General features: G+C 50.9%; 3 protein-coding genes across 3 annotated transcripts; 2 read left to right on the forward strand and 1 right to left on the reverse strand.

Annotated features, from left to right (window-relative positions):
* The first annotated feature begins 191 nt into the window (after positions 1–191).
* BDV17DRAFT_255172 (uncharacterized protein) lies at positions 192–886 on the forward strand. Its single transcript, XM_073756896.1, has one exon. It carries the CDS (start codon positions 559–561, stop codon positions 748–750), a length of 192 nt encoding a protein of 63 aa, XP_073619053.1. The 5' UTR covers positions 192–558; the 3' UTR covers positions 751–886.
* An 827-nt stretch (positions 887–1,713) lies between these two features.
* BDV17DRAFT_255173 (uncharacterized protein) lies at positions 1,714–2,174 on the forward strand. Its single transcript, XM_073756897.1, has one exon. The coding sequence runs from the start codon at positions 1,757–1,759 to the stop codon at positions 1,940–1,942; it is 186 nt and encodes a 61-aa protein (XP_073619054.1). The 5' UTR covers positions 1,714–1,756; the 3' UTR covers positions 1,943–2,174.
* Positions 2,175–5,723: 3,549 nt separating this feature from the next.
* Positions 5,724–7,103, reverse strand: BDV17DRAFT_216948 (putative C2H2 finger domain protein). The gene is made up of 4 exons (XM_073755524.1): positions 6,880–7,103; positions 6,626–6,817; positions 6,483–6,562; positions 5,724–6,427 (listed from the first exon to the last, which is right to left on the reverse strand). Exons 1-4 carry the CDS (start codon positions 6,931–6,933, stop codon positions 5,863–5,865), a joined length of 891 nt encoding a protein of 296 aa, XP_073619055.1. The 5' UTR covers positions 6,934–7,103; the 3' UTR covers positions 5,724–5,862.
* Between the last annotated feature and the right edge of the window lie 7,228 nt (positions 7,104–14,331).

Here is a 14,331-nt window from a genome sequence, read left to right on the forward strand (position 1 = left end):
CTCTATCCACCAGCAATCCCCCTTCTGCTAATGACCCGTTCGACCCTAGGCCAACTACACCTTCCTACATGTCTTTTAACTCGCCCTAGCCCTAGCGAAACTCTCCGTTCTCGTGCTCTACCACCGTGTCTTCCCATCAACTCGGATGCGCAAGTTCGTTATAGTAAGTGCTATACTGGTCATACTCTGGACGCTAGCAACGGAAATAGTCTTATTCATGTACTGCAAACCCCTAAATATGAACTGGGACAGCAGTGTCGAAGGGAATGTCTCGATGGCTCCGCCATTAATACACCCAACACCATTATCAATATGATCTTTGGGATCTGGATATTTGTTCTCCCGTTGCCTGTTATTGCCAGCGTGCGGATACCCATGGGGAAGAAGATTGGACTTGCGCTGCTCTTTGCGGTTGGTCATGCGTATATCAATGGCGCTGTTCCCTCGTTACATCATTGATTAAAATGAAGATGGAATATGAAGCTGAGCGCAGAATATCCTACAGGACATGCATCCTCAGCTGCGCGAGATTCGTAACAGTCAAGAAGTGATGCCTGAATGGCGCACCATGTTGAGTCCACCTGTCCATTTGACTCACCCACCTACATGGCACCAGTCCTAATAATGGCCGTCTGGGAGTCCTTAGGCGGGATCATCTACGCCAACCTTCCGCTCATCTACAAGCCCATGGTAACTGCCTTCCATTGCATAACTGGTAGAGGAAACCCCTCTGCTACGCCGTCCGACTGAAGTCCACATACCTGGTATCATGTTCATAGAAAGCTGCAGAGGGAAAGGAAGAGGAGGAATCTCGGACTCGAGACTTCAACGGGCGGATACACTCAGAGTACTGTTAATATGGAGCCGATAGATGCGGGAGGGTTTCTGGTGGGGAGTAGTGATGGGTTGCTTATTAGACTTTAGATCTCGGATATCTAGGTTATGGATGCTAACAGCTACGACTGCGCTATGTTATTTGGCCTGTTACGGCTCTGGGATATCATAGAATAGATGCTAGACCAAGACAGCCCAAGACTACACCTACAAATCTTAGTTGTCAGACCAAGCTTGTAGAATGTAGATCCTCGGTATTCCACCCAGTATTCACGTGGTTGGATTGCTGTTTCCTGACTTTATGAAAGGCCATCCATCTCTGATCTTACGCGCCTGCAATCCCTCTTCAAAACCTACGTACTGCCCTACCAAACGTACGGAGTGAAAGGCTACCCCATTATCCCAACTCGACGGAGCCGACCAGGAAAGAGCACATGCATGCTCAAACCTCAAAACATATCTCCCTGCATATCACCGATATTCTCATCTGCACGTATCTGTATAGTCAAGCCTTCCTCCACGCCCGAGGCGAAAACACGATGAAATATGACTACTGAGGCGCCGCGCTGACACTGCTGTCCATGCTGGCGCTCACCGTTTGTCAAGAGCGGCATAGCATAGCATGACTACAGAGTACGCCATCGAGTACTCTGCTTGAAGCCACCGCTGGCATGTGCATGCAACGCGATTGCGGGGTATACAGTACACGGTACGTACGGGAGACGGAAGTTGACTGGGTGGGTTTAAATCCCGGGAGGCTGTAATTGTACGTAGCTGTAGCTGTAGCTGTACCTAGCTGGTAAGTAGGCGCCGTGGCGTCACTAGGTGTAGCAGCTGCATGGCGGCACAGCGGTACGGCGATACGGACATGGATGTTGGTTTGGGCGGTAGTATGCTTTGGACGAAGTAGATACTCTAGAGTATGCACAGTAACATTGGAAAAGAGATTCGAGCAGGCAACAGCCAAGCCGTAGGGCTATCAACTCAATACCAACAGCTACTTCTTGGCTGCTACATAGATAAGAAAGAAAGAAAGGATCCGGCAAAGAAAAGAAGGTGTGGAATGTGGATCAGAGATGGATCAAGGGAGCGCCATGTGAATTCATGAATTACATTGTTTCGTTTCGCTTGGCTTTTGATGTCTGGGGAGGGGGCTTCCAGTCCCCACGCTGCCCCCACGCTGCCCCCACGCTGTCACAGCGACACTACGGAATCACCAACCAAGGACCTACGTAGGAGGTCAATCCTACCTATTTCCTAGATGGGAAAGCGCTGCCCATGATGGATCCTGGTTGCACGGTTTCATGTCTATGATCTATGAGGCCATGGGTATTCCTAACAAGACTTTATGTACCTTCCCAGAAGAGCCAGACCGACAGTCTATAGTCTATACCTCAGCGTACATGAATGCTACATAGCCTCACGGGCCGCGAGAATCATAGAACTCTCACCGGTACCACAGATGATCTCCATTAACCTGATATAGTATCTAGCAGCTGGCATAAACTATGCAGCATCAGGCATCGACACTAGAGCTACCACACTAAGCGAGACACTCGCCGCAGTTACGCGGCATCGCATCCTGAGTCGGGCATCTATACTCCGAAGTCGAGACGAGAAGGAAGATACGGCTCGACCAGTCATTTCGCAAGAAGGGAACAAAAAATAAGAAAAGAAAAGAAAAGAAGAAAATTTATTGCGCGTTGGGAGCAAACCACTCTGTAATGTGGCCGGAAGATGATTCCTTGACGAGCTACCAATTGGATTCCTGAACTCTATAGAGAGTAGATAGGCGACGTTATCGCTGGTAACTTGGTAAGCATGCGGCGCTGGCAGGTTGTAGGTGCTGTATAGGCTTTGGCTAGAGATGCAAGGCGTCTGTCGTTCCAAGGTTTGTCGGCGTTAAGGTTTCCAGCTGCGTGGGAGTTGACTTCTTACTGCAGAGTAGTACAGTCAACGACCTCAGGCTGCCTTGCAGGATGACCATGCAGCTGTAAGGCTTCTTATCTTGTCGTGTCTTGTCCTTGCAGGTGCATCACTTGAACTCTGTGCACACTCTTTTGTTTGTATGCCTTTCCTTGGAACGAACTCCCAGCGAGTTGGTCGACGGAACCTTGTACAGAGTTGAAGTGACAAGCTTAGTGGCAGTGGTAGCTCAACCCCGCATAATCAGTCACCTAAAGTTCACGTCAAATCTTACTCTTTAATCCCCGTTTAGCCGTCTCAAACCGAGCCCCGAAATTGAGACTCGTGAGCTGACGAGCTCATAACGACTAACGAGAGAAGATATCCTGAGTGAATAATGAATCAGGGAACCTAGCCGAGTCATCTGTCAGATATGGGTCAGGAAACACCCAAGCCTGACTCAATCATAATCCCGGCCCCAAGCACAATTGACTTGCATGGCGCCTAGTAGAGTCGAGATTGGCACCTTGGCAGACGAAGATAGCCGCCCATCCTCATATTCCCAAAGAAAAGGGATTCCGTTGACTGGAGTGGAGCCGGCCCATGTTGTTAACGCGGCCCGGACTACCTTAGTAAACTTAAAGCTTGGGATAGCGGCTGATAGATCCCGCGTCTTTTCCCCGATAGGAGATCGAAAGCGAGACTGGACCTGGTTCCACTAGACTGGACCTGAGTCTTGAGCACCTGCCAGGTCGGGTGTAGAGTTATCCACATTGATGGGTAACTACTTTACTGTGCTGGAGTCGGATATATGAAACACAAAGCCTATCGACACGGCAATCAGCAGCTCTGGAGCCGGTCCGCTGTCCGGGTCTGGTAGCGGGTCTTGAACGTCTCGACTTTGGGTCTGGAGTCTGGAGTTTGGCGCCTTGGAGAAGGACTCGGAGGAGATATCAACTAGTAGGTATGCCCGGTGTGAGTGTATGTAGAGCACGACTGCGCAGCTTGTCAATCAGGAACAAGGGGCTCCCATGGGCCATGATCTTCCGCTCCCTCGTCCTTGTCCTTGCCCTTGTTCCACAAACATGAGTCCAGGGGCACAGCATTCCGGGAATCAATAGCGCTCGGTTAACATATCCGGTGTTTGACAGGGTTACCCCAGTCACAGCGTCTCATCCTCAATCGTCAGCCACTATCGATCGATTCCCGACGAAGCGAACTCACCTGAATGGTGAGTCGGATTCGCATTCGCAGCAACAAATTCCAACCACAAAAGCAATTGTGAGTTCATCGCGCGCGCCCCACCCAAGGTTAGGCAGTTCAGCCTGAAGGCAGATGCGTTTCCAATAGGGTGCATTCTCTTGGCCCCATGCGATGGTCGGTCCCTGCCTTGGTTTTGGAACATGTCGAGGGATCACGCAGGCGCCGCGGCATATGGTGCAGCAGCACGGCGCATGCCGTACGATAGCTATACAGAGAGAGAGAGCCGGGTCCACCTTTAGACATTGTAGTCTGTACAGAGTGCTCCGTAATCGACTGTCGGTGGGTTTCCATCAGGTCCATCGTCACAGAGAAACAGCGGCGCTGCCCGAGAGAAAGATAGGAGTGCTGATCCAGACGAGCTGAGAGTGAGAGCTGAAGCCAGGAGGCTCGACCCGAGTCTCGAATTCAGATTCTCGATCGCTACACCACTCCGCATGCCACGGCGATGATCGCTAGACTAGCTGCCAACATATCCTCCAGACGGCTCCGTGAGTCAGGCAGTGTCAACTCGAGTCATGATTGGCCGGCGAGGCGCGTCCCGTGAATGCCATCCCCGGAACTATTATCCATAAGCGCGTTGATAAGTTGATGGACGGTATGGCATTCGCTGCCCAGTTGTACAGGAGAAGAGCGCGCATTCTTAAGAACGTAGAGTAGACGCCTTGCTCCGTAAACTGCAAATGTTGAACTCTAATCCAGTAATCCTCCCACATGGAGTAACGAGGTACAGTCGATCGCAAGCCACACCGGAGAGATTCGTAAGACCGCCGTATCCTGCTGTGTACGTGAGGTTACTCCGGGCGAGTGAGGAGGAATGTCTGGTACGGATGTAGACTATTCTATTCTGTAGGTGACATTTAAACAGCCGCACTTTCAGCGATCTGCTCTTCTCAGAGTAAGTTTCCCTGGGATTGGACGATCGGGCTTTGCTTTCAAAGGGGATAGAGTGTGAGGCGCCAGGAGAGTGTCCCACCGTCAGTCCGCGGGTGGAGAGTGGACCCAAACTGCTCCAGCCTCCCACAGCTAGCGATCCTTGGCTGACGTCAGCAGATATGGGCGTTCGATTAGGCTCAGCGTTTGTCATTTTATTGTTTTCATAATAATTATTAAATCAATTACAGAGGACGAAGTAGGAAGATGGATGGCGAGAAAGAGGAAATATTATCCATTTGGCTGTAGGCACCGGTGTTCTTGACATCATGGATGGCATGATCAACCTCACCTGCATTACTGTCCGATTGCTGATTTCGGAGGCAGTGATCTCGAGGTGCATCCTTGGTGAGCTCTGATTGACTGTCTCGGGGGAAGGCGGATGTGCATCGGTGATCGGCGCCTTTAGAGTAGTCGTCCGTGCTGAGTATAGCCGCCAGTGGCCAGTGGCCACAAACAACTATCGATTGCGCCGCGACTTGACTGGGATTCTCAATACATTCCACATGAATTGCTCGCCGTATAGCAGTCGATTACCGTGATGCCGAGTTCCCGGTGCTGGCCCAAAATAGTGCAAGAAAGATTCACCCGACAAAACATGTATGGTATCAAACGTAGTGTCACAAAACGCCTCCCCACGGTCTTTAAACATTAACCCGAGCCAATAAACGTAACGAGAATAATCACGGAGACAGGCGATATCGGAAGGCTCAGTTTACAAACGGCTGGCTCAGAAAGAACAGATATGACCAGAAAAGAAATGATCCGGCAGCTTCATGCTCGTAGAGACATTCGTGACAACGTAGAGTTGAGATGGGTGACGCAGGGACTATTGGAGCTCTTTGTTGTTCCTTTTTCTTTTACCAAGGAACTCTTGAGCCATCCTCGACGACCTGATGGTTCCGACGGAATGGACCGAACCGCGACCGGTCAGCATCCGGTTCCAAGAAATGTGAAATCCGTTCCCTCTGGTTGATCTAGTAGCCTCATAACGGGAGGTTTGCATTCGAGATTCGATGTGTAGGACGGAATATATGGATGGCTTTCAACCGTTGGCGAGGCGTACACGGGTTGCTGATATTCCACAGGCGCGTATCCCATACGGTGCGGATCGTACACTGGCTGATGATGGTGCTGTTGCTGTTGTTGTCGCTGGTGATGTTGCTGTTGCTGTATCATCTGCATGAATTGCTGCGCGTGCTGCACATCGACGGGCGAAGTCACTGGGATGTTATGAGCCACAATAGGCGTCTGTTCCTGCATCGTTACCGGGCGCAACGGGAGATTTTGCTGGGGGTAAAATTCGTGGGTCGGTGTAGAAGCGGTGGGGTAGTAGGCCTGCTGGCTGAGGAGATATTGTTCGTTCGGGTGGGAGGTGGTGACTGGAGTAGGATAGGAGTGTTCGGAAACTGCATCTTCTGATGGCGTTCGAGCCACGGAGCCCAGCGGGTGGGAGCGGTGTTGATGTTTTGTGAGAGTCGTTTTGCGACAGAAGCTTCACAATCCAGGTCAGTGTGGGTCTTTGAGCTGAGCATCAAAGCGGGACTTACCTTCGCTCGCATGCGGGTTCGTGGCATTTATACGGCCGTTTCCCTGTGTGAATTCTGCGATGGCGAGCTAGACTCGAGGACTGACAGTTTATCAGCAATCGCCTCTGAAGAAGGTCATGGGCAAAGGCATTGAGGGGTCATACATCAGAGAAGGGCTTGCGACAACCTTCGAAGTCGCAGACATGAGGCTTCTCTCCCGTGTGAGTGCGGGAATGCACTGTCAGTGCGCTTCTTTGGATGAAACTCTTGTTGCAGCCTTTGAAGTTACACTGGTACGGTCGCTCGTTGGTATGTATCCGATAGTGTCTGCAGAGATCTGACTTGCGATTGAACGACTAGAAACTGTGAGCAACTTGGTGGTGAAAAGATGAGAGTGAGGACAGAAGGAAATTGATACCTTTCCGCAATTCTCCCAGGTGCAGTTGAAATCGCGTGCGCTGCCAGGAGCCATGGCCGCGATTTAGAGGGCGGGAGGGCGGGAGATCGGGAAGTTTGGGAACTGTGGGGATGGACCCAAATAACGACGATAGGATGGAGGGACCGAATTGCGGGTGCGAACAATGGAAGAAGATCAAAGTTTAGGTTCGGTCGAACAGGTGTCGACGAGTCTGATGAACAACAGAACAAAGTCGCCACATCAATGGCCCCAGGAGCAGATGGAAAAGAGGGTCGGACGAGCGTTGGGGTGAGCGAAGCGAGGAAGGCTGAGGGGAGAGGACCAGAAGAGGAGAAAGAAAGCCACAGGAAAAAGGAATCACGAAAGGATCGGGAGGAGTGACAAGGACAAGGTTATCACAGGAAAGTTAAGGCCAGGATGCGGCGTTTGGAGGGTCTGGACAGAAAGGCCGAGGAATGAGAATGATGGATCGACGAGTGAAAGTCACGGCGCTGGTGGTGCTGACTTTGAGGCTGGAACATAATATAACTATCAAGCAAGCCGGCTGCTGGTGCTAGCGAGTAGCGAGTAGCGAGGCGACGGCGTTGGCGACGGGCGACTGTAGGGATGGGTAAATGTAATAATAGGATAACAGGGTGAATAATATAGCTTCGCATATAGAGTAAGCTGCTAAAGGTTGCAACTTGCACCTCGGCGGAGGTGATACGACAGCGCAGGACTGAGAGGCCGGGGCGAAGAAACAGCGGCAAAGTATAAATATGAGAAAGTGATCTTTCGGTCTTTGCTTGCTGCTTAAGAAGCGAAGAAGAGCATATGCCGTGTACTCTCAGAATGCGCAGAGGAGTATCTTCAGTATGCTCGCAGTTTTAAGTACTAGGTGGTAGAGGCAGGAACGCAGAGAGTGTTGGAGAGCCGGAGAGTTGCGACTTGAAGAGGTGAGATCCTCAGGCCAGAATCAAGTGAGAACACCAACCCAAGCCAGTTAGTCGTTCGCTGGCGCCCTTGACCCTGTAGTTGTACCTCCTGCTCTGCCAAGACAACTCCAGAGTCCAGAGATGGGTGGAGAAGGGGAAAAGTGAAATTAAACGAGGGAGGCTAGCAGAGAGGGTGGTGGAATTACTAATTTAGTAATTCAGGATCAGGAGTTGACCGGGCAGAAATAGAAACACGAAAGGCAAATATATTATTAATTGTTGGGAAATCGGGAGACGAGACTGAGAAGGGCGAGAGGGGAGGCCGGTGGACTCACTCGCACGACAAAAAAGCGACGTCTATCATTAGCTGGCCAGTAAACGCTAGGCACAGATTGTCCCATATGTTAAATAACGCTATCTCTCAAACTGACAGCTGGGCTGGGATTCCAGTGGGACGTGCCCGGGGTAGACGGAAAGACTAAGGGAGAGGCCGAGCTGTACCACAACAGTCAACAGTCAACACCACCTCTGCGCTGCTCGGTCTCCTAACAAAGCCTATCAGACAGGCTAGGTACCGGCTTCCACCACTCACCTGCGCTGCGGTTGGTAAGAGGGGGGCACACAAACCCCACCCTCCTGCAGTGCCTGGCCAAACTTCCACAGCTCGCCCAGCCCAATCAGCGCCCTCTGATCCCGAGGCTAGAGGCAGTGGAGGCCGGACGCGACCTCTCTAATCCGGGGACAGTTTAGCCTCTGGTGCGGCCAGTGTAGGACACCATTGGCAACTGGCAGCAGCCTCCCGGCCTGGCGCTCAATCGGTTCCAGCTCTGTTTCTGAGAGGCAAAAATTACGCGCCGACATTCCGTGGAAAAGGCGAAGGCCGTTATACTCCGTTCTAAACTTTCTGACTTCTCGAGTCTGGATATGAATGGACTAGTATACATAGCGTTGTGACAGTTGCAACGCGTGGTTGGAGAATAGAGTTTCATGACAGGACCCGTCTCCTTCTCTTTCTGCGTTCAAACTCAACCTCGACCCTTGACGATCCCTCAAGCTGCGATGGAACCAAACAAAGACAACGACTCCACAGTCCGCACAGTTGGACAAAAGAAAAAGCAGGGAGAAAAAACCCAAACTTTCCATTTCCTTGGTACGAAAGCGAGGGAACGTGCAGGAAGCAAACAGTCACTCTAGTCAAGACTCGGTCTTTCTGGTGGTATGCCGCCTCAGACCACAATCAAACAGCAGGCTGCCTTTATCCCACTCCCAGACCCATAAGGTAGTCTGCTCTGGAGAGCAGAGATTAGCCACATCCGGAAGTCTTTCAAGCTGTCGCCGATCTTGGCTGGCCCAAACCAGGGTCCTGGGCTGTACACCTCTTCGCCATCCAGGTCTTCCACTCCCCTTATAGGCCAGGAACTTAACGTCTCAAACGAACAGGGATATCCGGGCCTCAGTGGTCCAGAGCCTAGATGATCGCTCATTTTCGTTCGACTGAATTATCTATCATGTTGTCGCCCGCCTCGATGACTGAAACGCCGCCTCTCCGGGTCGACGGCGTGGACTGATAAGTTGTGCTACGCCGAAGCCGTCACGGTTGTTTTCTCCGACCTGCTATTCCTGGTCCCAACGGTGCCCATGATGGGTTGAAAACCGAACATATGCAGTTTTTAGCGAGTTTCAAGTGAGGCTACCGATTATCTCGCCGGAACGTCAGCGGCCAAGTCAAACTCGATATGCAATCGGTCTGTATCGGGTTTATCTCCTGGGCTGCTATGAATGCCATCGATACTTGCAAGTGGGCTCCGAGCAGGAATACTGACCTCCGTCTCTGCCTCCGATTCGAGAGCCGAGAGTGAAAGGTTCTGGCCCAGCCCGTCAGCGCCATGTCTGACGATGGATCTCCACGTGGCTCTGTTTCGAATCTCATCTGCTACCTGCGTAGCTACGGTGTATAGTCGGAGATTCTCATCCTGATGGCCACTCAACTTTGAACCATTCGACTGGATGCATTAATAGCCTGTCGTAATCATCTGGAATAAGCTCACGCTGATCATCGGTCCAACTCATGATCTCTTTTGACCAGAGCCATTTGCACGCTCTATTACAGATACTCTGTAGATCGGCTCCTCCCTTTCACTGCGCATTTGTCACGCTGAAGCCGGAAGGATCATCGTCAGCTCGCCTCAAAAGGACTTTGGCGAGCCGCAACGCGTACTTTTTTTTTTTTTTTTCTCAACGCCTACAAATCTGATTGCCACCGTGGATGCTGCCCGTCGATCTCAATATCCTTGGCGGTGGAGGAAAATAAAAGCCTCACTCATATCGATGATCAGCAAGCTCACCGTAACCACCCTGAACTTCGATGTATTTATTCTACTATCTATTGGACAATCACGAACCTAGTGGGGCAGCGGGTATATCCGCCGACCATTCAGAGAATGATTGGCCGCGACGACAATCTGGCTCTGTTGAATATGGAATCTTTGAGCGAACACGAAGCTCCTCGGCAATAAAAATGGCTAATTCGGATCCAGTGCTCTCCTGACAGACCATGGCCTGGGGCTTCTGAAATTCTACAGATTTACTCAACAATGATCCTCGCTCAGGGATGTGATAAACCCATCACAATCACTCGATCTGATTTGTGGCTGCAGTATGCAAGATCCAGCGCTCAGGCGACGGTTGAGAAAATCTCCTCGCGCTGATGGAGATTTATGTGGAGTTTTCGCGTGGGATCGATTTGAAGAAGTGACCGATATGCGAATGAGAAGCAAGACAGACAAAGGGATCGATCTTCGCCTCGGGTGTCTATGTGCCTGCCAGGTGCCCTGCTCTTCATTCCCTTTCGGGCTCGACATCCGAGCGACTATATCCTCCCTCGTCAACTCCAACCTCGTCTTACGCTTTGCTACTCACCGCCAGGCTTACGGAGTGCAGAGGCTCAAGAATAAACAATATCAGCCGACACAAAAAAAGACAAGAAGGAATGAGGATGCACAAAAAACAGGGAACACGAACTCTGTTTATCCACTTTGTTACGAGTCATTGGAGTCTTCAACCAAAGTCTCCAAAAGCCTTAAGCCACCGTCAGAAACTTTTTCAGTTGCCACATGGAAGGCCCGAAGGCCGAAGGGACTCACGGGCCAGCGATGATCAGTGACGAGGATTTTAGCTTTGAATCCAGAACTGCCTCCATGTACCCCGCAAGTTGCCGCTCTATGGAGTACAAAGCCCGCGACCAGCATACGCCAACCTTCGCACCACTTGAGAACGAGCTTGATCCACGTGGATAGCCTCAATAAGAAGCGAATTTTGGCTCATCTTTTGCCTAGTACCAACGCCATCACCAAAGACGCTTACAGGTCCAAGGGAAATATGCTGCGTGGTTTGTACTACACTGTAGTCTGTACACTGCCCGTCCCGCAACCCGCATATGCGTCTATTTAGAAGTGACAGAGTCAACGAACGAATAAGTGACCTTGAAGAATGTTGGTTTGGACCGTCTCCTCCGTATATCGCACAGCGGACGCCACATATTGCTGGGTCTAGGAGCTAATGCTTAAGGCTTGCGGGATCTGGATCTGCTCAAACGCCGCGTCAATCAAATATGAGGGATTATCTGTCTTGTTGTCGAATGGTAGATTACTAGGTAATCAGTAATCAGCATTGAGCAGACTAGAATCAAGTCCGAGGCTCATCTGAGCTTCTGAAGGAAAAGCCTAAGCTTTCCAACTTCCAAGGTTGTTGAGTCAGGTCGTCATCCTCCGTCCGGAGTTAGTTATCTAGAAGGATCATGTCTGTGATATGACTTCAGCTGAGAGTCAACATTGCTTGAGTTTCTTCAGTGTGGTGCACCCAGCAACCCGGTCATTGGTCCTGTCGTTTCCATCATCGCCCATGAGGCATCATGCGCCAACTTAAACTTCGAGAATTAAATTATTCTCTCCCGCCTCAAAGCATCAAATGCCGCTTCTTCGGCATCTTGCTGATGCTGGACACTCATGCTGGGAATCCTTCTATGCAGTTTCAAGTCTGGCATCCTCGGCTGTTGACGGTCTGCCTCGTCGTTCTGGCATTTGCACTATCGGGAAGGCACGATCTACCTAATTCGCTGGGTGAATGAGGACTTTCTTGCGCTGATGAATACGCCTCCATCAACCACTAGTCAAATGGACTCATCCAGGCTAGCAATGGTGGCAAGCGGTGGAGGTGAGAGTGAGTCAATCCCGTCAACGGACCAGCTAACCACTCTTGCTCTGTGCCGTATCTATTCTCATGAGATACCAATCCACTGCTGACCAAGTCAATAGTGGACTACGAGTCGCGACGGCGATACTCCTGCCTCAGCTGAAACGCCATCAACAGAGCCTGGAGCTGGAGAGAATCATCGGTCGCCGGATAAGGGAAATGAAAATCGAACCAACTATCCTCTGTCGCTACCGCGTCTTACACATCCATCCACTCCAGCAATACATGCTGCGACTGAGATCGTTCTTGGCTTCCCCATAATATCTCCAACCCCGCATCTACTCGTCTCTTCCAAACTAAGTCGGGGTCGTTTGTGTCTCAGCTTCGCGGGCGGGATGATGGATTTCGATAGTCGCGACTCGCTACTCGCTGGATCGCAACGCGCTAATCTATTTCCAAGTCTCCTCCACTGCAAGCCCCGGAAAACATTGCGGTTTCCGCCCTCTGGGGCCCCGATGGCATTATTAGTCCTCGCTAGATGGCTCGCAGCAGCCTTGTCTGGTCCGCGTCGGACCTAATCGAGCGGTTATCGCCTATCTTACACCAATCCCAGCGGACAATCCGGGTAATTCCTTGAGTCGGCCGAGATTGCCCAAGGGCTATTGTTGGGCGAAGGGAAATGCAGAAAACAATCTGACGATTTTCAAGTATACCCAACTTACATACGGCAGACTTGCATCCGTCATCAAGATGTCGCCTTCTCAGCCGGTTCTAGTCTATGTACTCAATTCGCTGCTCTCTGGAATTGCTTTCAGGGCTCGACAAGTTGGAAATAAGTGATCAAATGGGGGCCATTCAACCCGGTCAATACGCCACTCCATGGCGTCAGCGTCAAAAGGCTTGGGATTCGGAACCGCCCCGTCAGCTAGCAAGGAAACCCCTGGCGGCAAGCAGGGAAGCCAATCAACTATTTGGCAATAGACACGAATGTTGGAACCTGCGGATGCGAAGCCCGCTCTCTAGATTCTCTACCTTCTCCATTTAGCCCTGGTCGTAAGAGGACTCGAATCAACCAGCTCCAGTCGGAAATCTTTCCCTGTGATAGCGCTCATTTGCCGGTGAGTCCATCAGGCTCTCTTGTGAGAACAAGACAGCTTGACTTCCTGGGGGGGGGGGGGGGGCGCTGCTCTGGCCCCTGGATCGCCGAACTCCGCGCATGGTCTGACCAACAAAGGAAATCCCTCTCCGAGCTCTTCAACCAGCCCGCAGCCATGCGGCCCCTTGCAGGCATTATCACCAAGGCATCAATTATGTACGACTATCTACCGAAGCCAAACAATATATCAATCATGCCGCATCCGCCATGATTTGTTCTAAATGTCGGATGTGCCGGCAATGCGAACCGCCGTATCACTTTGGGGCGCCCAATCTTCCTCTTTCGACACATCTCCGAGCCGCTGACAGTTCTCTAAGCCTTTTTAGCAATTATCCAGTCCTGGAATACTGCTCGATTGAACCGGCCGAAAGACACTGCCAGGATCCTTCACATAGAACAACGTATTCAGGAGGATGCGATGGGCAGGATTCTCTCCCAGGTCCACTCCTTCAACATTGAAAGGAAACGGGACGAAGCAAAATGGAACAAAAAAAAAAAAAAAAAAAAAAAAAAAAAGCAGTCTCATCCTTCAAAAATTCGGTGTGCAGATGATATCCCAGATTGAGCGCAGATATCCTCTGACTTAGGCCATGAATAGTTAAGGGTCGGTCCGCTGTGGATCACGTACCCACGTCGTCTCCTCTCTTCACGGACCACGCGGAGGATTCAAACTTCAAAGGACCTTTTCTTCGATTCTCAAACCTTCAATGAACCTGGATTCTGGATTAATCACGAATATCACGGTCACGTTTTCAGAGCCGGGCAATACGTATTGATTGTTACCAGCTTACTTACTATACTAAGCCTTCCCTTTTCGAGTGCTTGCTACGGCGCATTGCACTTATTTTGTCAACTCACCGACGCATTACCTCAGGAATTTCTTACTATATTAACTCCAATCTCACAAGCTAAAGCTAGCCAGCATGCTTCCGGCCGCCTCCCGGCGCGAAGGTGTGCGGGAAAGCCAGGTCCAACTCTTGATGCGAGACCACATGGAGATGTGCAATCTACGTTGACAGGGATCGTAGCCTTGTCAGCCATCTGTTATCTCTTGCATGGCCAATAGAAGCGCAGCCAACCTCGAGGTCTCCGCCTTCTTAGTATCCAACTATTATCCATGGAACATCCGGATCCGAGTCAAATTGCGTTTCTACTAATCTATCTACCTAATCAAAAATCGACTCTCTAAGG

This window comes from Aspergillus undulatus (genome assembly GCF_047715775.1).
Source record: "Aspergillus undulatus strain CBS 261.88 unplaced genomic scaffold BDV17scaffold_7, whole genome shotgun sequence".
NCBI classification, from domain to species: Eukaryota; Fungi; Ascomycota; class Eurotiomycetes; order Eurotiales; family Aspergillaceae; genus Aspergillus; species Aspergillus undulatus.

Bases quoted from the DNA above. Each gene is read 5' to 3' on its own strand.
- BDV17DRAFT_255172 (XM_073756896.1), top strand. From the start codon at position 559: ATGGCGCACCATGTTGAGTCCACCTGTCCATTTGACTCACCCACCTAC.
- BDV17DRAFT_255173 (XM_073756897.1), top strand. From the start codon at position 1,757: ATGCACAGTAACATTGGAAAAGAGATTCGAGCAGGCAACAGCCAAGCC.
- BDV17DRAFT_216948 (XM_073755524.1), bottom strand. From the start codon at position 6,933: ATGGCTCCTGGCAGCGCACGCGATTTCAACTGCACCTGGGAGAATTGC. The intron at 6,818-6,879 runs GTATCAATTTCC...CACAGTTTCTAG, and splicing joins CCTGGGAGAATTGCGGAAAG to TCGTTCAATCGCAAGTCAGA. The intron at 6,563-6,625 runs GTATGACCCCTC...ATAAACTGTCAG, and splicing joins GTCGCAAGCCCTTCTCTGAT to TCCTCGAGTCTAGCTCGCCA.